This window comes from Coffea arabica, chromosome 10c, assembly GCF_036785885.1.
Source record: "Coffea arabica cultivar ET-39 chromosome 10c, Coffea Arabica ET-39 HiFi, whole genome shotgun sequence".
Taxonomy (NCBI): domain Eukaryota; kingdom Viridiplantae; phylum Streptophyta; class Magnoliopsida; order Gentianales; family Rubiaceae; genus Coffea; species Coffea arabica.
Window position 1 is genome coordinate 50,507,041 of NC_092329.1, and position 25,112 is coordinate 50,532,152.

Here is a 25,112-nt window from a genome sequence, read left to right on the forward strand (position 1 = left end):
GAATGCCTTCAATTTGGAAAATTAGGTCTATGTAACATTTTACTCTTGTCTTACTTCTAATAAAAATAAATATATTTCAAAAAAAAAGTGATGTATTAGAATAAAAAGACCCAATTCATAATTGTTAATGGGCTAAAACAAAAATAATTATTTTATTGGCCCATATACAACTATATAACTTAGCCCAATGGATAAAAGATTTAAAAAAAAATTATTTTATCTTTAGCATTCTAAGAAAAACTTACAAAGGAAGCTACTTGCCCACTTTTCTGATATGCGAATCAAAAAAGAAAGTGTGGGTGACTTTTCATTTCTTTCTTTCTTTCACGGTGGCACTTGATTGTTGGTAGACAAAACTCAAAAATAAAGTGAAAAGAACAAGAAGACAGGAGAACTGGAGTCTGGAGAAGAATACAACAAAGATTCAAAGAAAATTCATCAAGATTCAAGGGTGTCGGGTGATTCACACCCTGATTGGTTTGGACCGTTTGGTGGCTTCCGTGAATCCGTGGTTTGGTCACTTGGTGCTAGAAAGTAGAATCCAATAACTTAAAGTGAAGTGGCTCCATTCTCTAGTGCATGTACTAAACCTTTTCCTTTTATAATTAATTTATTATGAAATTTAATCTTTTCCTCTTTCCAATTATCTTATGCTCCTGCAAAATACATTTCTAGTATCAAAATTGTGATATTATACTATATTGGTAGTATATTTTTCTTAAGAAAAATAATTTGACATGTATAAAGTATTTTATTGTTTAATAAGTGTGTATCATTTAAAATTGTGGTTCCATACTCTATTTGTGGTTCAAAAAAATACTAATATAATGCATATATAATATTAATTTGGCATACGTATAATTTATTATGATAATTTGCTAGAGTTGTATATAACTTTTGAAGTGTGAATTAAATTCAGGTTTGAAATTTATTCTCCATGGTTAAGTCAACAACAATTGATGCATTTTTTAAAAGAAAAATTATTGAAGACCAAAAGCACAAGGAGAGTGATGCTACTCCATCATCTATTCTTAGTGAGAGTTTGGTTGTTGAACCTCCTGAAAAAATTCAAAGAGTTGAACTTGAAAAGATTGATATTGCTTCTTTGGAGCATGATCTCGGAAAACGTCCACCTATATAGAGCTATCCTCTTAATCAACAAGATGAAATTCGTCGAGCTTATATCAATTGGGGGGCCATATCAAGTTAAGCTTGAAAATTACCCTTCAAGTGGTTCAAAGAAACATGTTCGTCATTTTTGTAGCTCTTGGTTTGAATTGTTTCCATCTTGGCTTGAATATTCTCCACCAATTGATGCTACTTTTTGTCTTTCATGCTATCTATTTAGTAAGCTGAATGGACGAGTTGAATTAAGTGCATTTGTTCTTGATGGCTTTAAGAATTGGAAAAAGGTCACTAATGGAGATAATTGTGCTTTCTTACGACATGTGGGGAAAAATCCTAACTTATTTCACAGAATTGCTGTAAAAGCCTGCAATGATTTGATGAATGCTTCTCAACACATTGGAACTTTCATTGAGAAACAAAGTTTTGAGCAAGTTGAGATTAATCGATTAAGGCTTCAAGTTTCAATTGATGTAGTTCGATGGCTTGTATTTCAAGGTTGTGCCTTTCGAGGATGAGATGAGAGTGAAAAATCTCTTAATCGTGGAAACTTTCATCAACTTATTAAGTTGTTGGCTTCTTATAATGATAAGGTAAGAATGATTTTCTTCCAACTTTGCATTCTTTCTTGAATTTATATAATATCCATGCTTGAAAGAAATCTTTTTAATTCATAATATGCTTCCATTTAGTTATTATCTTTATAAAATTATAATTATGCTCTATTAATGGATAGGTTGCAAGTGTTGTTCAAGAAAATGCTCCATCCAATGCCTCCTATACATCTCCTGAAATTCAAAAGGAGATTCTTTATATATTTTCCAATAAGGTTAGAAAAGAAATTTGCCAAGAGATTGGAAATTCAAAATTTTGCATTATAGTTGATGAAGCTCGTGATGAGTCCAAAAGAGAGCAAATGGCTCTTGTTTTGAGATATGTAGATAAGGAAGGATGCATTCGTGAACGATTTTTTGGTGTTATTCATGTCCGTGATACTATGGCTTTAACTTTGAAGGAAGCTATTTTTTCTACTCTCTCTCAACATAATTTGGTCATTCATAACATCCGTGGACAAGGGTATGATGGAGCTAGTAATATGATAGGTGAATGGAATGGCTTGCAAGCTTTAATTTACCATGAATGTCCATATGCCTATTACATTCATTGTTTGGCCCATAGGTTTCAACTTGCTTTAGTTGCAACTTCTAGAGAAGTAGCTTCTGTTCACCAATTCTTCTCCAATTTAGTTTTCATTATCAACATTGTTACTGCATCTAGCAAACGTAATGATGAATTAAAGGAGGCTCAAGCAATTGAAATTGCTACTAAGATTGCTAATGGTGAACTTGAAACTGGAAAGGGGCTTAATCAAATTGGCACTTTAAAACAAACTGGAGATACTCATTGGGGTTCTCATTTGGATTCTATTTCTAGTTTACTAAAAATGTTCAATGCTACTTGTGTGGTTTTAAGTAACATTGCAGCAGATGGAGGTTCATACTCTCAACGTGGAGATGCTAATTTTGCTTTAAATCAGTTGTTATCCTTTGGATTTGTTTTCACATTGCATCTTATGAAAGACATTATGGAAATCACTCAGCATCTTTGTATGGCATTGCAACGTAAATCTCAAGATATTTTGAATGCAATGCATCTTGTCTCAAGCACAACAAAGCTACTAAAGAATTTTCTAGATTCGGGATAGGATGATTTCTTGATGAAAGTTAAATTATTTTGTGAGCAACATCAAATTGATATCCCAGATATGAATGCTCAATATATTGCAAGACGTGGTAGATCTCGTAGTCATCATGATGAGATTAGTGTGGAGCATTATTATCGAGTGGATATATTTCTTGCAACAATTGATTATCAATTGCAAGAGTTACATAGCAGGTTTAATGATCATACCGTGGAATTGCTTGTTTTGAGCACTGCTTTAGATCCTAGAAATGGATTTATGCTGTTCAAGATTGATGATATTTGTAAACTTGCAAAGAAGTTCTATCCGAATGATTTTATGGAGCAAGAACTAGTACGTCTAAGAATAAAACTTCAACATTTTGAGTTTGACATTCCAAAGCATCCTGAATAGCAAGAATTATCTGGTATTCATGAGTTATGTCAAGGCTTGGTGAAGACAAGAAAATCAGTGATGTATCCTCTTATTGATAGATTAATTAGACTTGTTCTTACTCTTCCTGTACCAACTGCAACTACAGAGCGGACATTTTCAATTATGAAAATAATCAAGACAAAGCTCAGAAATAAGATGGAAGATAATTTCTTGAATGATTGTTTAACTGTGTATATAGAAAAGGAAATTGCTGAAAAATTTAGTAGTGATTCAATCATAGATGAATTTAGTTCTATGAAAGAACGTAGAGCTCAATTTACTTCTAAGAAAAGATGTTGAAATTTCAAAGTATGTTAATATAATTTTTATTTTTTTTTAATGAAAAATAGTTACATTTATATTACATGGTTATATATATATCTATTGCATAGGTGACATATTGGAGAGTATTTTCTCATGATGTGCAAATTGGATGATTTGTAATGTTATAAGATATTAATCAAATGTTATCTTTTTTGTTAATTTTTGTTATGATTGTACCACATATTTATGAATAAACATATCTTTATAATTAAATTTAATATTTGATATTATTAGATGTCATATATTTAAATAGAAGAAAATTATTTTGAACATAATATATTAAAATAATTTTATTGGAAAAAATTTTGGCCCAAAAAAAAAATCCTGGCTCCATCACTACAAGGTCAGTTGCTGTTTCAACAGCCTTTGTGCTCTGCACTAGTGATCCGATGAAGGCCATTGAATTCCTCTGCCAAAATTTCAAGCACAGACAAAATATTTTGGCTATAGAATGCGTTCCATTTAATCTTTGAATAGTAAATATCATTTGAAAGATAATAAAGCAAACATGTTGAGGAAGACAAAGAAAGGTAATGGATTTAAGCGCTGTTTCCTGAGTCGATGATGACATTAACTCATGCAGTTTTCCATCAAATCTACAGAAAAGGCATTCCCTTTGATATAGTACAGGAGAGCATCAAAAGACCCCAAAACAAATAAAAGCATATATCCTCTTTCATTCCTTTTTAGTTGGCATCAAATTTACTGTTACAAAAGAGAACCATATCTTACAAAGTTTTGAGAATTTCTTACATTTTGACGAATGTACAATTCAACAAATTCACGAGATGACCGTTTTAAAGCATAATCCAACGGAGTATTTTCTTCCTGTTCTTCGCCAAAATGGTCTACCATCCCGTAATAAATATTTAATTTTGCCAAATCCATACCCTTTGTTTTGTCGGATTCAAGGAACGCCCTAGCACAACCTATGGAATTATGTGCATGAACATAGTAAAAGATTGTCCTGACCGATATTTGCCGAATTTCAGTCATAGCTGATTTCTGTGTAATTTAAAATAGACGACTTCTTTAATAAACACGAGAATTTTTGTTTGTCATCTTTGGATATGGCTTCGTACCACAATACATACATGTAGGTCATTGGAAAATGTAATGGCTGAGCTAGAGCCAAGTTAGCTGACGTCAGGAAGTTAGTTAGGAGGGAATATTCCAAATAACGAATTGCATGTGTTGGTTATTTCATCTTGCATGTGGTCATTTCATATTGCATGAGTTAGTTATCTCATATTGTTAGAATACCAGAAACTAGTATAAAGCAGTGGAGGAGGAGAAGAAATGTAGATTTTGGACGTGAACATTTCTTCCTTCATCTATAATATCTTAGTCTTCCTTCTGCTCTTTTTCTCCTCTCCTTCTTCCCTATCTACATTTCTCTCTTTTTCTCTTTTGAATTCATTCCTTCTTGTATAAGACCAGTACAATTGGTATTAGAGCTTGCGGTTCTTGGATTTGCGAGCTCGACTACTGAATCTGTACCTGACCATGGCGAAAGGCACCCGAATGAAAGGCTTTGAAGAACAGTTGAAGAAGCAGGATTCACGAATTCATAGTATCATTGAAGATAATGCAGTAGAAAGACTAGCATTGGAGGAGAAATTGGCGACAAATTACTCTGATATGAAGGCGCTCTTAGAAGCAAACTCAACTGAGATGAAACATTTCATGGTTTCAATGAATGCTCAATACACTACTTTTGTGAGGAGCTTGCAAGGTGACAGAGGGATATTGGGAACTTCACCAGACAGCACAGAGAGACATCCTGTCCAAAGGCTTCAAAGAAATTTGGAGTTGGGACAGTCCAGTCAAGGAGAAAGGAATTATCTACCTGTAGGGACTCCTAAGATGGAATTTCCCAATTTTGATGGTTCTAACCCCAGGAAGTGGGTTAGGAAATGTGAGAAGTTTTTCCGTTTATGTCGCATTCCAGACTCTCAGCAAATGGATTTAGTGGAATTGCATTTGGATGAGAAAGCTAGTATCTGGTATCAAGGCTTCAAGATGGATAAGGGTGAGTTACGATGGGACAGATTCAACCAAGAGCTTTGCAATAGATTTGGAAATTTGGGGGAGAACGATGTCATAGAGGAGTTTAACAAGCTTCATCAAACTTCCACAGCAAATGGATTTAGTGGAATTGCATTTGAATAGAAAAGCTAGTATCTGGTATCAAGGCTTCAAGATGGATAAGGGTGAGTTATGATGGGACAGATTTAGCCAAGATCTTTGCAATGATTTGAAAATTTGGGGGAGAACGATGTCATAGAGGAGTTTAACAAGTTTCATCAAACTTTCACAGTGTTGGCCTACCAAGAAAGGTTTGAGGAGTTGCGAGCTGCTGTGATGCTCAAGGTTCCTGGTCTCACTAAATCTTATTACATTTCCAGTTTCCTGAGTGGACTAAAGGAGGAGATTAAGTCTGTGGTAAACATCCATAAACCTACCACCCTGCAATTGGCATTTGAGAAGGCGAGATGGCAGGAACATTATTTGCAGGTTATGTCTAAGCAACACAGGATGGCCACAAAACCAACTCCAATTACAGATACAATACAGAAGAAGCCTGCACATCAGGCGTTTGACAGTAGTAACAATAAAACTGCCCCCAAGGCTCCAAGAGGATTACCCCCACTGAGTTCCAGGATATGAAGGATCACAATTTATGTTACAAATGTGGAGACAAGTTTTCTCCTGGGCATGTTTGCAGGAATAAGGGAATTCATTTGCTGCTAGCAGATGAAAGCAAGGCACAAGTAGATGAAGTAGCGGATGAAGAGGATGAGGTCATTGAGTATCAAGGCAACAAATATGGCAGAGATGTTACACTATCCCTCCACTCAGTTTCAGGCCAATTGTCTTCCAGTACCATTAAGATACTGGGTATTATGGTGATCAAGAGGTGTCAATTCTATTGGATGGAGGCAGCACCAACTGTTTCATAAAGCCAACTATTGCTCAACTCTACCCTGAAGCTGTTAAGAGTCATAAACCTTTTAAAGTCAGGATTGCAAATGGGAAAGAATTAGTTTGTGAGCAATGGATTCCTAATATGAAGTGGATAATGCAGGGCCATCATTTTACCCACAATGTGTATGTGCTAGACTTGGAACCATACGATTTGATTTTGGGGATTGACTGGATGAAGTGTTACAGCCCTATGACTTTTGATTTTCAAAAGCTATCATTGTCATTTGAGAAAGAGGGTGAAATGGTGCTATTGCAAGGGGATTCCCACTCTGCTAAGGTATTGATGAAGCAAGGAGTATCTGGCCAGAAGTATTGCAGAAACAAAATCAGAACAGCTTTGCAACATTCTTGCATAATCAAAGTACAAAACTCACAGGTAACTACTGTGCCAAAAGCACTCACTCAATTACTTGCTCAATATGAAGACATATTTGCTGCACCTACAACTTTACCCACTAACCATAGCCTCAATTATTAGATACCTTTGAAACCTGATGCTAAACCCTTCAAGATTAGCCCATATAGGTATCCCCACAAGTAAAAAACAGAAATAGAAGGCAAGTCAAAGAAATGTTGGCCACTGGTATCATCCAAACCAGCCATAGCCCTTTTGCATCTCCAGCCTTGCTAGTTAAAAAGAAGAATGGTAGTTGGAGGTTATACATTGACTATAGACAACTTAACAGCCTCACCATCAAAGACAAGTTTCCCATTCCAATCATTGATAACCTACTTGATGAACTGCATGGTACAAAATTTTTTTCAAAGATTGACTTGAGGTCAGGGTATCATCAGATAAGAATGAAGCCACCTGATATCCAAAAAATAGCTTTCAGAACCCACTATGGCCTCTATGAATACTTAGTGATGCCATTTTGTCTCACTAATGCACCAGCAACCTTCCAGGCTTTAATGAACTCAGTGTTTGAACCTTTTATTAGAAAATTTGTAGTAGTATTCTTCGATGACATTCTAGCTTACAGTCCCAGATTTTGACTCCCATCTCAAACACCTATCCCTTGTTTTTTACACCCACAGAAACCACTCCTTATATGCAAAAATGTCTAAATGTTCATTTGGGCAAGATAGAGTAGAGTACTTGCGGCATATAATTACTGGTGAAGGAATCTCTGCTGATCCTGCAAAAGTGGAAGCCATGCTGTCCTGGCCTACCCCTACCACTGTTAAAGGTTTAAGAGAGTTTTTGGAACTGACAGGTTATTACAGGAGATTTGTGAAAGGATATGGGAAGATAGCTAAACCTTTAACTAATCTACTCAAGAAGGATGGCTTTGAGTGGGATGAGCAAGCTGAGAATGCTTTCCAGGAACTCAAACAAGCTATGACTTAAGCACCTGTGTTAGCACTACCTGACTTCTCAAGAACATTTGTGTTGGAAACTGATGCTAGCCAAAAGGCCATTGGAGCAGTTTTGATGCAGCAGGGTAGACCTATTGCCTTCATGAGTCAGGCACTTGGACCAAAGAATCAAGCACTGTCCATATATGAAAAGGAGTTATTGTCATTGATTACTGCAGTGGGGAAATGGAGACACTATTTGTTAGGAACTCACTTCATAATCAAAACTGATCATGAAAGTTTGAAGTACTTACTGGAATAGCCTCCAACAAAAATGGTTGGCCAAACTTATGAGATTGGACTATGAGATCCAATATAAAAGGGGTAAGGATAATTTGGTGACTGATGCTCTATCTAGAAGGTTGGAAGGGAGGGATGAGGGGTCTAGTAGTGAGGAGGTACAGGTCCATGCCATATCCACAGCAAAACCATTATAGCTAGCAAGGGTTTCAAGCAGTTATAATAGAGATGAGAAGGCCAAGAAACTACTGACTGCACTAGCTGTGGACAAATCCAGTGTGCAGGATTATACATATCAACAAGGGATTATCATGTATATAGGAAGGGTATATATTGGGAGTAACTCAGAGTTAAGATCACAACTCATCAACTGTATGTATGATTCTGCAATTGGAGGACACTTGGGGAACCAGGGAACATACCAGAGAATGATGAACTATTTCTACTGGCCAAGAATGAAAAAGGATATGGAGTCCTATGTACAATCTTATGACATTTGCAAGAGGAGTAAAGGGGAGCATTGCCACTATCCAGGATTGTTGCAGCCATTATCAATACCTGAGCAAGCATGGCAGGAAATTTCTATGGATTTTATTGAAGAACTACCCAAATCATATGGTCATGATGTCATATTTGTGGTGGTAGACAGATTTACAAAATATGCTCACTTTACCTCCATGAATTCTCATTACACTGCTAAGAGTGTTGCTCAGATATTCTTCAACCAAATATTTAGATTACATGGTTTGCCAAAGGGGATTGTATCTGATAGAGACAAAGTGTTCACCAGCATATTCTGGCAGGAGCTTTTTAAGCAAGTAGGAACTGATCTTAGTTTTTCTTTTTTCTATCACCCTCAGTCTGATGGACAAACTGAGAGGGTAAATAGGTGTTTGGAGACTTACTTAAAAGCCATGTGCTTGCAACAACAAGGGCATTGGAAAAAGTGTTTACTTTCAGCTGAATGGTGGTACAACACTAACTTCCACTCTAGCTTGCAAATGACACCGTTCCAAGCTCTATATGGCTACAAACCACCCCAACTGAGTCTAAATACAGGTGACACTCAAGTTGCTGCTGTTGAGGATTGGATAAAGGAAAGGGTGAACTGGAATACATTGCTCAGGGAAAATTTATTGTAGGCTCAGAACCGAATAAAGCAGTTTGTAGATAAACATAGAACAGGCAGGTCTTTTGCTAAGGGTGATTGGGTGTATCTCAAGTTGCAGCCTTATAGACAGACTATGGTAGCACTAAGGAGAAACTTGAAGCTGGCAGCCAAGTATTATGGGGCATATTAGGTGGAAAAGAAGATTAGGTCAATTGCTTATAGACTCAAGCTTCCACAGGGTGCTGCTATTCATCCTGTTTTCCATGTTTCACTTTTGAAACCAACGACTAAAGGAGCTGCTATCAGCAATGAATTGCCACAAGTATCAGAGGAAGGGTTCTACACGACTGCCCCCACTGCAGTCCTGGATAGAAGAATCATTGACAGGGATGGCCAGCAGATGGAGTAGGTCTTAATTTGTTGGAAGAACATGAATGAGAAGGATGCTACCTAGGAGGATTTAACTGTTATACAAAGCCAATTCCCATCCTTCAATCCTAGAGACTAGGATTGTTTAAAGGGAGGGCAACTGTAATGGCTGAGCTAGAGCCAAGTTAGCTGACGTCAGGAAGTTAGTTAGGAGGGAATATTCCAAATATTCCAAATAACGGATTGCATGTGTTGGTTATTTCATCTTGCATGTGGTCATTTCATATTGCATGAGTTAGTTATCTCATATTGTTAGAATACCAGAAACTAGTATAAAGCAGTGGTGGAGGAGAAGAAATGTAGATTTTGGACGTGAACATTTCTTTCTTCATCTATAATATCTTAGTCTTCCTTCTGCTCTTTTTCTCCTCTCCATCTTCCCTATCTACATTTCTCTCTTTTTCTCTTTTGAATTCATTCCTTCTTGTATAAGACCAGTACAGAAAAGGCCATCTGTTTTATCCATCTAAAATACGTAGTATGGGAATATTCTTGTTGCCACTAACGAAATCTTGAAGTTCGAAAAAATGGGGTTTATTTTCTCTCCTTTGATGAGGTTAATGGTTCTAGAGGAAACTGGTAATCACAAGTATAGGGAGAAAAAAATTGGGAAGACATCCGGACCCTAACAAATACTAGGCGGACCGGGCAAGACTGTGGGATTGTGGGGTGGCTACTAAAGCACCGATGAAACTTTCTCAGTTGACTGCTACCTATAGTTGTGGCCTGCTACATGAGCAAAATTTTCTTTCCAATTCTCACCTCTGTACATCAAGAACCCTTTTGCAGAACGAGGAAGGAACATGGTTTTATATTCAATATAATCCAAGCACTGCAAAAGTGTTGAAGAAAAGTATTGAATTTTGGTATTCAATCATATATGAAGCTATCAAGTACCTGCATACCATAACAAATCCGTGCTTGTAAGCTGCAATCTATCTTTTATCCCACTTCAAAATAATCTAAAAAACTGGATAAACTAAACAACAAATATAGCAACAACATCATCACAAGCCTGATCATGAATTTGACATATCAAATGACTGTTCCACCAGAAAGAATACACAAAATCTGTGCTACAAAGTTGGCATGGATAGTCTCAAAAATAAATAAATAAATGAAATGATTTGCACTTTCTAACCAAGAAATGGTAAAGACCCCATTCCCTTCTCATACCAGGCTACAGAATTCATACATTTTTTTTAAACACTTATCATCCTCATTAAAAGGAAAAAATAAAATTTCCAGAAGAACTCAAAAAGTAAGACTACATACTATTCCACAGAAGTTAGGTATTGCCAAAGTCTAGTCCCCCAACATAAAGCTTAAAATCTTGTAAGTTCATATTGCAGAGTAAATTTAAACCCGTATAACAAAGAGCAGTATAATTTGTTTATTTATTTACTTTTATATTGCTTTACAAAACGTGACAACAAAAAGACATATATATTCAGTTTGTGCTATTTATTGCAAAATTTTCAGATACAAACCCAAAACATGATGCCAAGAAAAAAACCATATGAGTATGGTGTGACAAAGATGGTAAAGAAGATACTCTCCATTTTGAAAAAAATGCGATTTGTCAAAGAATTAAAAATCTCTCTTTTTCACGATTGATGGTACAGAAGATGGCTTGATTCTGCGAAGACTGCAGTTGTGCATTCTTCTTCCATCGAGGTCTCTGGAGGCGTATTTTAGTTTGCAGATCATTTGAAGGGGAGTTTTTTGAACAAGAATTTTCTGGTGAGATGTTTGGGTCCAATGGATATGCAAGCATTTTTCAAATATTCCCAATAATTGATGGATATAGATGGAATTAGTCTCGTATCAGGCCCAAACTCAAATTAGTAAACTCGTCCCATCCACAGTTCCGTTAGCCATGGGTAGCTCAATTGGAATTTGAGACAAATTGTCATCTCTAATGCAAGCATAGGAGTGAAAGAAATGGAGATAAATACTTGTCCTAGCAATTATTAGATAGATTAAACCTTATGCCCACTCAAAACCCATACTATGCGGTATTCATATCATAATTGTGATTAGGTCTTTTGTGTGTCCCCAACTCATAAGGTCTAAATATAGGCCAGTGGATTCGACCCCTTGACACATTTGAAGTTTTCAATTTACTTTACAAGGACTAATTTATAAATAAATTCGAATGTGGACGGTGCCTAAATTAGTTGGAGGGGCAGCAAATTCGAGAATTCCTCACTTCTTCACACTTTTGTGGAAATTAATTCAAGATTTACCATTGACAAACTCTTTGACTAGTCGTCTAGTGCCCTCTCCTCCTAGGCCTTCATCCTAAAAATGACTGGCCTTCTTACTAATTTGGTTCTGCGGTTGAGAACATGTGACAAGACCTATTAGAAACACATTTAGGTAGCACTCAAAAATATGCAGGATGGCAAAATTTGTACACATCTGGATGTATAAGCGGTATAAATTTCTCTAAAGTCCTTTCGAGAAAAAGAATTTGATCTTAATTGATATTACTAAGAACTCATAATTTTTTGAGGGTGGAAAACCTAATATTCTAGGAGTTTTGGGGGTGTAAGTGGTCCCTTCCAGTTCCTCCAAGTCCCGTCCATGCTCAATATCCTGGATGATGCACCCTGTGCTGGGGGTATGCACCAGATACATGAACGGTACAATTTATCAACTTACCCTGGGATGACATATGTTGACTATCAAATGCCATAAACTGTCGAAGTAAATGATTTATATTCTTCACCATGAAAATAAGTTCAAGGCAGCAACAGATTCTTTGGTAGAATACCTATCCCCCAAAAAAAAAAAAAAATCTATGTAGAATCATTTTTAAGTGTGTCAACAGGTACCAATGAGATACTTGATTAGATTGCTTTTTGTTTTTCACTAGGAACCTAAGGCAGATCGCGAGAACCAGGCACTTAAGATGCGACTTCTATGCAGACTCTGTAATAACTACGGTTAGAGATTACTAATTTACCAATCCATTTGTGTTATATAGTTTACAGGAGTTCCAAAGAATAATTGTCTTGAAAAAATGGAATATGTTTCTGGAAGAAGTTAAAATGCAGAAATCGCAGTTTATATGAGAAGGGGATTGCACATGTTTTCGAATTCTTTACCAGAAACTATCTGCCTAAAGTTAAAATGCAAAAAAACTTGGCATCTGGTAAAAAATATGAAGTCAATTTTTGGAATCCCCCATATTTAGTATTTATGGTTTTGTTTTTCTTTTGCGTGTGTGCGTGTATGTGTGTTAGAGAGAAAGAGAGAGAGAGAGAGTTAAAGCGATATGATTTGTAGTAACAAGGAGGCCAAGCTAAAAAGAAGAATAGGCACATTGCACCTGAGGGGAAAGAAAACTATTGTCTGGAGTGCAAGAAAATAATGATTAGGGAGACTAGTGAAGAAGGACATAACTTATTTGCTGAGTCTTTTTTGGTTGAACATAGAACATTGGAATCTGAATGCCATAAAATTAACTGAAGATTTATGGCATTTTTTTAGCTACTTCAGACCAGATTATTCCATTGAAAAGAAGGTATTGCACCGTCTGGAAGATTGACCATTACAATGCAATTTCATGTTACTCGAGGCATCAAACTTGTCTTCTACATACAAACTAAATAATTATGCCTCCTCTATTAGATCTCTATCTCTACAATCGTGCCCTATGCTGTCTCTGATGAGTAGCGGCTCAGCATCTTTACAGGAGATCCCACTTATCAGACGGCCTTCAATCAATCTCCTCATCGCTTGATCACTCAGTTTTGCCCTTTCATCGATGTGATGAGAGCAAAATGTATGTACCAGATCATGTACAAAATCTGCAGGTATCCTGCCTTTACAGTTAGAGATGTCAATTGTGAATAACCCTCTTTACTATCTGCTACACCTTGCCTCCATCAGATGAATTAGGAAGCTTTCTCTGGGCTTCAATATCTGTAGATGCAGTAGCTACAGAATTTGATCCTCTCGAGGGAGCTGAAGAAGGAGATGGAAGCCTTTTAGGCAGCATCTGTTTCCACATATCCTTTGGAAATCTTGATGCCTCTGATGAGATGAGAATCAAAGCAAGAAGAAGACTGAAGAGCATGAACTTATGCCTCCTACAAGAACCTGACATGATGAATACTTCAAGAAGAACTACAGAGCCTCTTTTAAGTATCCCAACATATAGCTTTTAAGATAGTTATTGAAGCAGACAGAGTTGAGCACTGTGTGAAGGCTGCCAACTTTCTTTGTTTGAGTAAAGGTGAGTCAATGGCAGACAGTTTGACATTTTATAATCCTAAACTGTTAGCAGTATATGCTTCTGTTGTTGGAATCAAATACAAGAGAAGACTAGCAATGTTTGAAAGTTAAGTAAGTTATGAAAAGATGTTATTTCTATTACATTGTATCCCACAGCAGTTGGGTTAATCTTAAAAAAACAGGGGACAAATCCTTGCTGTCAGGCTTGATAAAGTAAGAGAATCAGTAATATTGGTCTGTTAAGGTCCTATAATATTCAAATGAACTGTTCTTTGCCCATTTTATGCAAATGCATGCTAAAACAATATTCCAGTATAAGTATGTGCTTAGCAATAAAATATGTATCCACTTCCAACTATGATTGTTTGAGCAGTTAAGTTGTAACTATAATGTATATTTTAAAGTACAAAAAAAAAAGAGAATAATGCTGTTGCGTGCAGAAATAAGATGCATCTAATGAATATACGACTTTTTCTTGAAAACTAGGACCTCAACCAACTGTTTCAACCCACAACCCAAAAAAAAAAAAAAAAAAGGTCAACTGTCTAATATGAGTTTTGAGAGCCCATACATGATACATTTGTTTTACAACAAAATGTATTTACCACTATGTCATTTTTTAAGCTTGTACTATAAAACTATGCCAGACCATATATTATGTGTTACCCTTTAAAACCATGCCAACCAAATACTACTTGTTTTGATTCTTGAATTGCAATCATGGCAACACGAGGGGAGTAGCTTTTGATTAATTTTAAGTTGGTGAGAAGCCAGACAAGGTGCATTAGAAAAGGTAAAAGGGTTTTGGAAGAAGTCCAAAAGGCAGCATATTGCAACTGTTCTGCACTTTTTGTCCAACCGGGAGAATTGTAAAATGAACACCAAAGATAATAATGAGTATCAGAAGCATAGCATAGTTTTTACAATCATTCTTACAGAAAATACGGTCTTCTGGCACCGCTTTTTGGCTCAATAGGGCGGCGCTAAGAAGTTTAATCTCCCCTTTTAATCCCATAAGCTATCTGATCAAATTCACTATAAAAAAAAAAGTAGCAAAAAGAAGAAGAATGTTTACTTGCATTCATCAAATTATTACAGGAAACGAATTATTAATGTCATTTTTCTCCTTTTTGGCTCTATAAGTGATAGATGTTTTCAATGGTATAATTAAACCTTCCAATAAAGCGATATTCACAGTACATATTCTCTTTTTTTTTTCTGGGCTCACTTTATTATCTTATTAGTCTAATGCTGAACACTTTTACCCAAGCAGATTAGTCGTGCAAAATTTTGTTTTCGATTCAACGCTTGGAAAAGAGGAAAGTTTCTTGGCATAAGGGACATGTATTTGTAATTTTCAAGAGCTTTTTAATCATAAAATATTAGACAACCAACAAAGGCATTTCAAAGAAAAATATGAATAGATTACTTCCCCACCTTTTTATATAACAATTCAAGTGGCATGTCATTCTTTCTCTCCACTATGTTACCCTTTCTCCAGCCTTGTCAAAGAAGTGACCACTAAAAGATTAAATTGAAACTAGAATGATTAAACTATTTATCTCATTAATTCACTTTGAATATATGAAGCCCATGTCTTCTTCAGGTTAATTGGTGAAAACAATTAGTACACTTTCTTAATTAGTTAGTTCAGTTACTATATTTGTCCTTGGGAATGAAACAGGAACAGTTTGGATAAGGAAAATAAAGGGTTCATTGGATTCTGGTAGTTTATGCTAGTGCAAAATGATAATGTTAACTAATATTGAACAAAATGTTGGATTTTAGGCAATTGGGAGTAGGAGGGTTGGGGAATTCTCCAAACTCTCAAAGTGGTAGGGTCAATGTTAGGCAATTGGAAGTGTGTTTTTGTGGTTATTTAATAATTTATTGGTCATCTCATTTGTTTAATTTGATTGAATAAGATAAGAGTGATTAATCTCATGTTCCATTTTTTGTATGACTGCTAATTTTTCACTTAAAATCATTATTTCGTGCTGAAATTACACTAAAAGGCCCTTTATATATATATATATATATATATATATATATATATATATATATATATATATATATATATAAAATAAGGGATACAATAAAGTGTACGCATCCTTTGATGATTTTCCCTAATTGAATGAAGAAGATGCAAAACCAGTCGATATAGAAAATAAAGTATTAAGTCAAAAAATAGGTGATATATACAAATAAAGGTAAATTTAATTTAAAAAATTTGTTGTTCTACTGGAAAATACCAATGAAAGAAATCAGTCTTGTAATATCAGAGGAGAAAAATAAGAAATTGGACTGTAATTCATCTGATTACACAAATGCATGCTGCCAAAAAATTGAAAAAAAAAAAAAAAACAAAGAAAAGGCTACACAAAAGTTTTTTAAATTTCTGCACAAAAGTCTTGTGCATTTGAGAAAATATGACCATTTTTAATCAGTTTCAAAACAAGAATTTGACCTAAAGTATACCTCACTTGTTCTATTCATTTGCGTACAAGATCATCAAATCAAGGCTAAATGTGGAAAAGTGCTCCTATCACAGGATGAAATGCAATACGACCAGCAGCCAACCTTGAAACGACAAGATTGTCAAATCTGCATCCATATGACCACAGGCCTGTCCAGAAACTCAGCTTAGAGACATTAATCTTGGGCCGGAGGAAAAGCAAAAGAGAAATTTAGGCCCGTTGGGTTTTATTTTTATGAGATGTTGATTATTGGACCCGAGTTTAAGTTTTAGCGTCACTATCCAGTTGGTCACCCATTCTAAGGTTCGTGTTCCTTTTTTTCTTCTTTTTTTTTTTTTTTGAAAAAAAAAAGCCTCGTTTATTTAGGTTCATAGACACACAACTAAAAGATAAAGGCACAAAAGATAAGCTTTTTCTCGTAGTGAACTTGGTATTGTCTTTAGAATTAAGATCATTTTGTCACTTATATACTAGTACAATTTATACACAAAGACAAGTACTTTTCGAGAAAAGAAACAAGAAACTAAACCTACCGCAATCATTTCGAAACAATTATGAATTCTATGTATAATTCCACTTACAAGAGTGTCATTAATCTAATTAAGCATCCTAATTAAATAAACTATTTAGAGATACACCTTAATTGGATATAATGTGTTTGGATAGAGGATTATTTGAAAATTTTTTGATGATGACAATGTAACACTTTTTGTCACCTGATATGTATGACATGAAAATATGTTTAGGAACGTCAAAAAAAATAATTAAAAAATATGTTTATAATGCGAGCAACAAAACTTTTTCAATTAATAAGGTATTCAAACACACTACTAGTCTATTAATTGAAGAAGCACTAAAGAATGAAGCTCAAAGTCATAAATGGAGAAAGACTTACAACTCTGTCTAATGTAATTAACTTGGAAATCAAAATCAAATACAATAGTTGCACTTAATGAAATGGAGTTATTTATACTCCACTTTTTGGATAATATATCATGTGATAAGAATAAAATACCCATAAGTTCTAAAATCTCATGTTTTCATAACATGAAAAATAATAAAGTACATAATTGTAAAAGTAAAGTGTATATATTACAACCTAAATAAATTATGAATAAATCTTATATATATTAATAATATATACACTATTATTATTAGATTCATGACATATGTGTAAAAATTAAATTTTAAATTTAAATTTTATATAATTATGATTTATCCAACAACGTTGACAGTGTACATGTAGAAAGGATTTATTCATAAATTATTGCTAAAACAATAATGTATGCTAATGTAGTGTGTGAATGGGTGAGTAAAGAAGCTCAGGGGCGAGCAACTGAGCCTAACAGGACATGCTTTCAAAGACAAGCGGTGTGATTGGCTTGTGATGGATTTGTGGGTCCAAAACATGACCCGAAAACTTTCCAAAATCCCGAGTCACGTCTTTCCACATCCACACACCTCTCCTTCTCTCTCGAACACCTTTCTCTGTCACACAGATTGACACGCGGCCAAGAAAACAACATTCAGAGAAAGAAACCGAAAGGAAAGAAAGAAAGAGGGATTGGCTGTGATGAATTGGTTGAGGTAAGCAGAAGAGTTTTGAAGCTGGAAAAGGGAGGATGAGTTGTTTGTCATGCAGTCCATGGCCTACAGTCACCTTGCTGGTTCTGCATTTTCTTCCCATTCTCCTCGGAGAGACTACTGCTGCTCTTCTTATATCAGTAATTGCAAAATCAAGAATCTTTCACCTGCCGTTCTGGTTTCCTCTTTCAGTGATAGAAGACCTCCCTACAACACTCTTGTCTTCCAGGTACTCGTATATTTTTATCTCCTTTCTTCTCTGGAACAATGGCATTGTCAAATTTTACTGCATTTTTATTTTTCCAATTACACCAGTTGCTATTGTGTTACTATTATTCTTGTTTCTGATGCAGTATAAGCAAATAAGGCTATCTTAGTGACTTCACCACATCTATTGATTATATGTTGGATAATCTGCTTGGTTCTTAACTTCTTATAGTTCTGTTTTTTTTAGGACAAATAAACCAATGTTGGAATTGTTGCTTTTCTCTGAGCTGGTCTTTATTGGATTTTTCCTGCTTTTATCTTCAAGAAATGGCATTCAACAGGAGAATTGCTGTCCGGGTGTTCCTGAGTGGACACCATCTTGAACTATCACTTGATAATGTAGGATTAGTTCACAATTGGTGGACAGAGTTGATTCTGTTCGTTTCCCCTACTTCGTGCAATGCCAGTGATTATGCCACAGGTTTACCATAGAATTGACGTTCTGTTGTTGGTTTCAGTTGTTTTTGACTTGAATTGTTTGACATAACTCCAAATAGAAATTTCTAGTTCAACATTAATCGAACTTGACCTTAAGTACATTCTAATAGCCAAAAGGACTGCGGGTTAGTGTAAATTATGAAGCCTAAAGTGTTTGGATTGAAGAATTTTCACCTCTTCCTCTCTTCCCTGAAAATCTTCACAAAGTTAAGAACCCTCTCAAGAATGAGATGCAGTAGCTTGCAGGAACCAAGAAGAGTAGTAGCAGAGGAGATGTATAAATTTGTGCTTTGCTTTGTTAGCTGTCATCTGAGAATGAGGGACATTTTTTCTACTTGTTCTGGGAATCTTGTAAAACTTGATGTGTCGTAACCCTTTAATTCTTGTTATCTTATTTTCTGCGTGATTTATATGTACATTTTGATGTTGGGATTAATGCTAAGATTGAATCATTGGAGAGCATTACTCTAGAGAAATGCCACTGCAATTGATTACTCTGAAGAATAACAAAGATTTGTTCTCAAGACTCTGAAGTTTCATGTATACACAAGTGAATTTTCGGTCACATTGTGGTGCAATTTGTGACTTGAGAGGCGTTTGCTTTCTTTCCTAGGCTGTCAGGCTCTTGGGTCCTCCAGCTAGATTTGAAGCTTCAAAACTGAAGGTTGTATTCTCAAGAAAAGAGGCAGATACTTACGACAGAATTGTGCCAAGGACCTACACCCTCTCCCACTGTGACTTTACAGCAAATTTGACACTAACTATCTCAAATATTATCAACCTAGATCAGGTAAGAATTTGGCTGCTTCGTTTGAGGAGAATTTTTGCTGAGACATTTGGCTCAAGAACAGACTGGTTTTCCCTCCTACCTTTGCTTAAACTATGATAGCTTTCCATTGGTTATTAAGCTGGTGAAAACTTGCACAAATATATACAGACATCAGAACAGACATTTTTCTGGCAATGATTTGGACTCTTAACAGATGTTAAATAGAAAATCTGACATGTTCATCATAACATGCTAATATCTGCTTTCAACATGGCAGCTGAGAGGGTGGTATAGCAAGGATGATGTGGTTGCTGAGTGGACAGAAGTGAAGGGGAATCTGTTCCTAGATGTTCATTGTTATGTCAGTGGGCCAAATTTTTTGCAAGAGCTGGCTGCAGAGTTTAGATACCACATATTCTCCAAGGAATTGCCTTTGGTAAGTCAAATTTGATGCTGATCACTACTATCTTTTAACGTGGCAGCCAGAGAACATTTGTCGATTCGATCAAAGTTCTATTCGAATTTAACAAGTTTGAGTTAACGTCCACAAATGAATATATCAAAATGATGAAATCAGTACTAACCTTGTTCAAGACAAAATGTTGCTATTCAACGTACATTGCAATTGGTTAATATAAAAACATCAGGTTCTTGAGGCTGTGCTGTATGGGGACTCAGCTCTTTTCAAAGAGAATCAAGAACTAATGGATGCCATAGTTCGTGTATACTTTCATTCTAGCTCAAAGAAGTACAATCGCCTGGAATTTTGGGGGCCACTCAGGGAGGCTATACAGGTAGTCAAATTTCTTGATGTAATGCATAAGGCCATAATAAGATGAGATGAATTTCTCATCCATCCTGAGGGAAAAGCAATTAAAGTAGTATCATTATTATTTTTGACCTGTTTTTCAGGGTGAACGAGAAGATCAAAAACATGGGTTCTTACCAAGAGGCAATAAAGAATCTCGACGTCCAAATCTTTGGGGGAGTCCGAAATCAATCTTCCAAGCACTTTTTGCCTTCCTTCTATAATTTGGTCTATGAAAAGTACTAAAATAGCCACTGGAGATTGAAGCCATTCTCCACGAGGTACTTGAGGGCAGCAACCAGAATATCATGTTGTAGGGAGCTGCTAATCGGTCGATAAGTATTGGACACTAATTGATAAGAATTGCTTTCAAGTTCATTTGATTATTTCGTACCTACAATGTTCTTTCAAATGAATTCTTGTATAATCAAGACACTTCACCTTTCAAATGTGCAAAAAACAAAAAAAAAAAAAAAAAAAAAATCATCTCAGAGTTCCCAATGTCACATCCAAGATTGATACATATGCTGCTAAATTCATAATAATAAGCCAAGATCCGCTATACAATTAGTCACAAAAGCTTTTTGGAGGATTGGAATTGATCAATTAAAGAGACAACTAAAAGGTTGGAACTCTTTCTAACTCCTATTCTTTTCTTCCTTTTTCAGTTCCTTGTCAAAAAATTTGTTTAATTTCTCTGTCAAGAGTTAAAGGTAACAGAGGATTGGGAGGGTTAAGATTATTAGTAGTTGCAGTATAATTTACATGAACAGATGTACAGATGTTGTGACTACAAGTGTTTATTTGATTTTTTGGGTATTGTTGAAGTTTTACAATATAATTCCTATTAATTTTTTTAAAATTAATGTTAAATACGCTGTCAGTGTAAAGATTTTTTATACTAACAGGTACAGATATGTGACACATAAATAAAAAGTTGATTTAAAATTTTGAATGATGATGATATGTCATTCATTTAAGCCTGAGTGTGTGAAAAAAATTTTACACTGACGTTGTATAAAAATTAATCCCTAATTTTTTAGATTGATGGTATCTATTCACCTGTCTTTGTTTAGATCTATTGTATCTTTATTCTTCATTCTCAAATTCTAGCTGTCTTCATGACTTGAACGAAAGCCAGGAATGTCATTGAACTTCAAAACTAGCTAGTAGGTAACTGACCTGAAATCGGGCCTCTCCAATTTCAACTCTATCCAGTTATGTAATGTTTTGTACAATTTTGGTACAAACTTAACTTTTGTATTAAGTTGTTGCAAAATTCAATGATTACACCAAAATTATATTAGTTTACACAGTTGGATGAAATTGGATAAAAATTCAATTGGAGAGCACCGGAAACATTGCTATTCTATAATGTCACTATTCTAGACTTCTAGCGGTGCTTCCTTTTTTTATTGCGTGTTAATGGTGCACAATTTGTTACTCAAAATTAGAAAATGGTCATGTTTATAAGGTGATATTTTACGGTACATTTTAGGTATCTCAAGTTAAATTTACTTTTGAATAATGAAATGGGTAATTTTTTTTTTTAATCCTTAGATTGTAAGAACTTCAAAAAATTTAAAAATAAACCACTATCATTAATCGTAAATATATATTGAGAAAATGGTACCTAAAATGACCATAGAATTTTCCGTTAACAGTTGTCAGTTTCTTGAATATACCACATCCCCGCCATCAAATCATATACGAATTTAAGCAGTGTACTCCAAACTCAAGCAACACGCGCGATTTCTGCATACTATTCGCCGGATTATGTCACTTTGGAAAAAAAAAAAAAATTAACTCGGGCTATCTAAGCTGCATAAAATCTAAAATTTGATTTAGCTACCAAATTTAGATCGCCTTCAATGGTGGGGAGAGGGCAATTCTGGTCTTTCTTTCCTAGTGCCAGGCTTGTGTCAACTTCATTCCCCCAGGCGAGATGCGAGGAGGAGATTGTTGAATTTATCCCACATACGTTGTTGAAGGGGTAGGAACGTAGGATGCTTGGTTATAAGTGTGAAGGAAAGTCTCACCCCTTGAACAATTTTTGAGGTGGGAAGAGCCACCCAATACTCATTGACATTCAAGTAACCAATCGAGAGAAATTGTTGCTAAAACCCTAAAAATTTATTATTAAAAACTCAAATCTTGAGTTTTAACTTCCACTAACCTCAAAGTTCAGACCAAATATGAAACCTAGACGAGAGTTGAGAGTGTTTTCTTCTTTCTCCTGGCAAGTTGTTTTAACTTTATCTTCTTAGTTTTGTCTTAAACCCTTGGTTATATCTTGATAATTTTTCAAGTTGTTGCTTCCTCTATTTTTGCCTCACGTGTTCAAAGTTGCTGACGCTTTAATCTTCTTCGATAGTTTATGACGTTTAATTTGTGTGCATCGTATTTTATTTTAACTACTCTTGGCTTTTTTTTTTTTTCTTTATTTCAGTTTTATTCCCCCTAAAAATTATGTTTTACTTAATGGACTTTAAGAATAGTGGGGAAAGTTAATAGGTGCTTTGGCCTGGTCAAAAATTATTTACCTAAGTTGACACTAGACTATTTATTGCATTTTAAAGTCCCATCTCAACTTTTTTGATCATTTAATATTGACCCCACTATTTTTTTTTTTTTTTGGGAAATGGGGCAAAGATCCAAAATATATACTACTATAACTATATGAAATTTTCAGAAATTTAGTGGAGTCAAATGACCACACCTGGAGCAACATAGCTCCGCCAGTGTCTTCGACCATCTCCCAAAAAAGAGTTCCAGATAACTTTGACGAGTTGCTGTTAGTGATTTGCCCTTCCCTGATTGTTCTACTACCATCTGTGGAAAATCACTCAAACATAAAGTTATGTGCATATCTCTATACAAAATTAGAAGCTGGTTGTGACCTCCTATAGATTGGAGAAAACAGGACTAAACTATGCCAAATGAATAGGAGTTTTATGCTCCGTTAGTTGGACAATGGAAAACAGGAACATTAACGCAATAGTGATCCTGAAAATTTTAAACTAACTAGATTTCTTTTACAGCTCCTTTCTTTCTAAACTGTTTTCTCCATTCTAAACTTCTACATAAATTAGAACATCTTAGAATTTGCAATTCAAAAATCCGGCTTTTAGTTAGATATTTTATTCTTATTTTAACAATTAATAAATTAGTAATTTGTTAAATTTATATGACATTATTAGTTTTCTTCTTTTTATATTTTATGCTCCTTTTTTATGTCTATATATTTGTAAAATAACTTATACACACACTCATATCACATATATATATATATACACACTAAGTAATGAAGAACGTGACAAATTTTGAGGTAAACAACTCTTCCAATATGCAAAACGTTACATTTATTACATGTTTTCATATATATTAAATGCCAAAAATGAAGAAGTTCAATATGGAATATTTTCTATTAACAAACACACTAATCAATTTTTCCATAACTTTCCGACTAAACAAACACAAGAATTTGTATTTTCTTGCATCATTTTCTTGTTAACCAAACACGTTTGAAAAAGTTAGTTCCCTTTTCCTTTATCTTACTTCACTTCACTTTTTCTTTCCCATTAAACAAACAAAGCCTTAGAGAACTGTAGAGAAAGATAAAATAGGAGGCTTTTGATTGAACATGTTATCGGCTGAAATGCTATTTTCTTCCGTGAAAATTTTGGAGTAGAATAGTAGAACACTTGAATATTAATGTGGAGTGCCAAAAAAGATGTTTCAAATACTCTTGAAGTATAAAGCTTTCATTTTGAGCTTAAATAGTATCAAGCCATATATTTTATTCGACTTTAAAAGAATGTATAAACATAAATTTGTAAAAATTTCAGTTCTATTCAGTTTATTCCGAATAAAATCGGCAATAGAACCAAAACTTTGGAACAGTTTGAGAAATGCCCAGAATACATGGCTGCTTAGGACCTAATACAGCGTGCGTTGTTCGTGCTTCATCCGTCAAACCATTTAGGTTTTGTCGGTCATTTATTCTAGTGTTTTCATGGGATAATTTTGTTTATTTTTATACTATATCGTTGTAATTATGGAGTAGTTTATGCTCACAAAATTTTTCTTATACTTTGTATCAAAACGTAAATAATACATAGAACAAGGCTTGGAAACCTTAAAAGATTCCTATATAAGCTCAAATGATTGACAGAAGTACCCAAATATGTACTCTTTTAAGTGAAGTTCATTGAATCATATATATTTCTGTTGAGCTTAAGAAGCTGAGGCGCAGGTGCTAAGGTCAATTTCTCTAGGATTCTAGATCGAGCCTATTGAAAGTGCTACAGGTTTCAAGCTTAAATTCAATGAAAGTCCCTGATAAATTGATCCATGTGCTACTTCTTGAGTTGCCAAGCTTGAGCTTGCAGCCAGTAAAAGATGTTGAAAAGGTCAGCTGGAGAAGCTGGGCAAGGGCTAGATTAGTGGAGTTTAAGCCTAGCGTTGGTAAGCCTTGGCTTGGATACTGGGATGTGAAACTGCAAAGAATAAATTAGCTCATAGAATAAAGGTACAAGCTTGTCTCAATCTAGTGGAATAAATTGCTAGAACTAGTATAAATAAAACTGCATATCCTCTTTTGATGCATTTGCATAACCATAGATGGGATCTCAAAACAAATGTAAAAACCAAACAAAACATTACACAAAAACTCATCTGACCGGTAGAAACTTGGCTTAACAGGCTCACATACTCGCATGGATCGACGTAGTTCTTCACAAAGTACAAGAAGCAAAAGAAAATAAAAAACGAAAAAGCTAACCACAAGGTACTGTTATTTATTTGCGTTACATTCAATCAATCGTAAGGCT

General features: G+C 35.0%; 2 protein-coding genes and 1 long non-coding RNA gene across 3 annotated transcripts; all 3 read left to right on the forward strand.

The window, feature by feature from the left end:
- The first annotated feature begins 1,641 nt into the window (after positions 1-1,641).
- On the forward strand, positions 1,642-2,033 carry LOC140015688 (uncharacterized). Its single transcript, XR_011822317.1, has 2 exons — positions 1,642-1,718; positions 1,862-2,033. It is a non-coding gene; the product is annotated as an uncharacterized lncRNA (long non-coding RNA).
- An 8-nt stretch (positions 2,034-2,041) lies between these two features.
- On the forward strand, positions 2,042-3,220 carry LOC113714200 (uncharacterized). Its single transcript, XM_027237993.2, has 2 exons — positions 2,042-2,747; positions 2,889-3,220. The coding sequence occupies exons 1-2, from the start codon at positions 2,042-2,044 to the stop codon at positions 3,218-3,220; spliced, it is 1,038 nt and encodes a 345-aa protein (XP_027093794.2).
- Positions 3,221-17,885: 14,665 nt separating this feature from the next.
- LOC113713503 (magnesium dechelatase SGRL, chloroplastic) lies at positions 17,886-20,723 on the forward strand. The gene is made up of 5 exons (XM_027237237.2): positions 17,886-18,227; positions 19,317-19,493; positions 19,750-19,908; positions 20,120-20,266; positions 20,385-20,723. Exons 1-5 carry the CDS (start codon positions 18,051-18,053, stop codon positions 20,502-20,504), a joined length of 780 nt encoding a protein of 259 aa, XP_027093038.1. The 5' UTR covers positions 17,886-18,050; the 3' UTR covers positions 20,505-20,723.
- Positions 20,724-25,112: the final 4,389 nt, after the last annotated feature.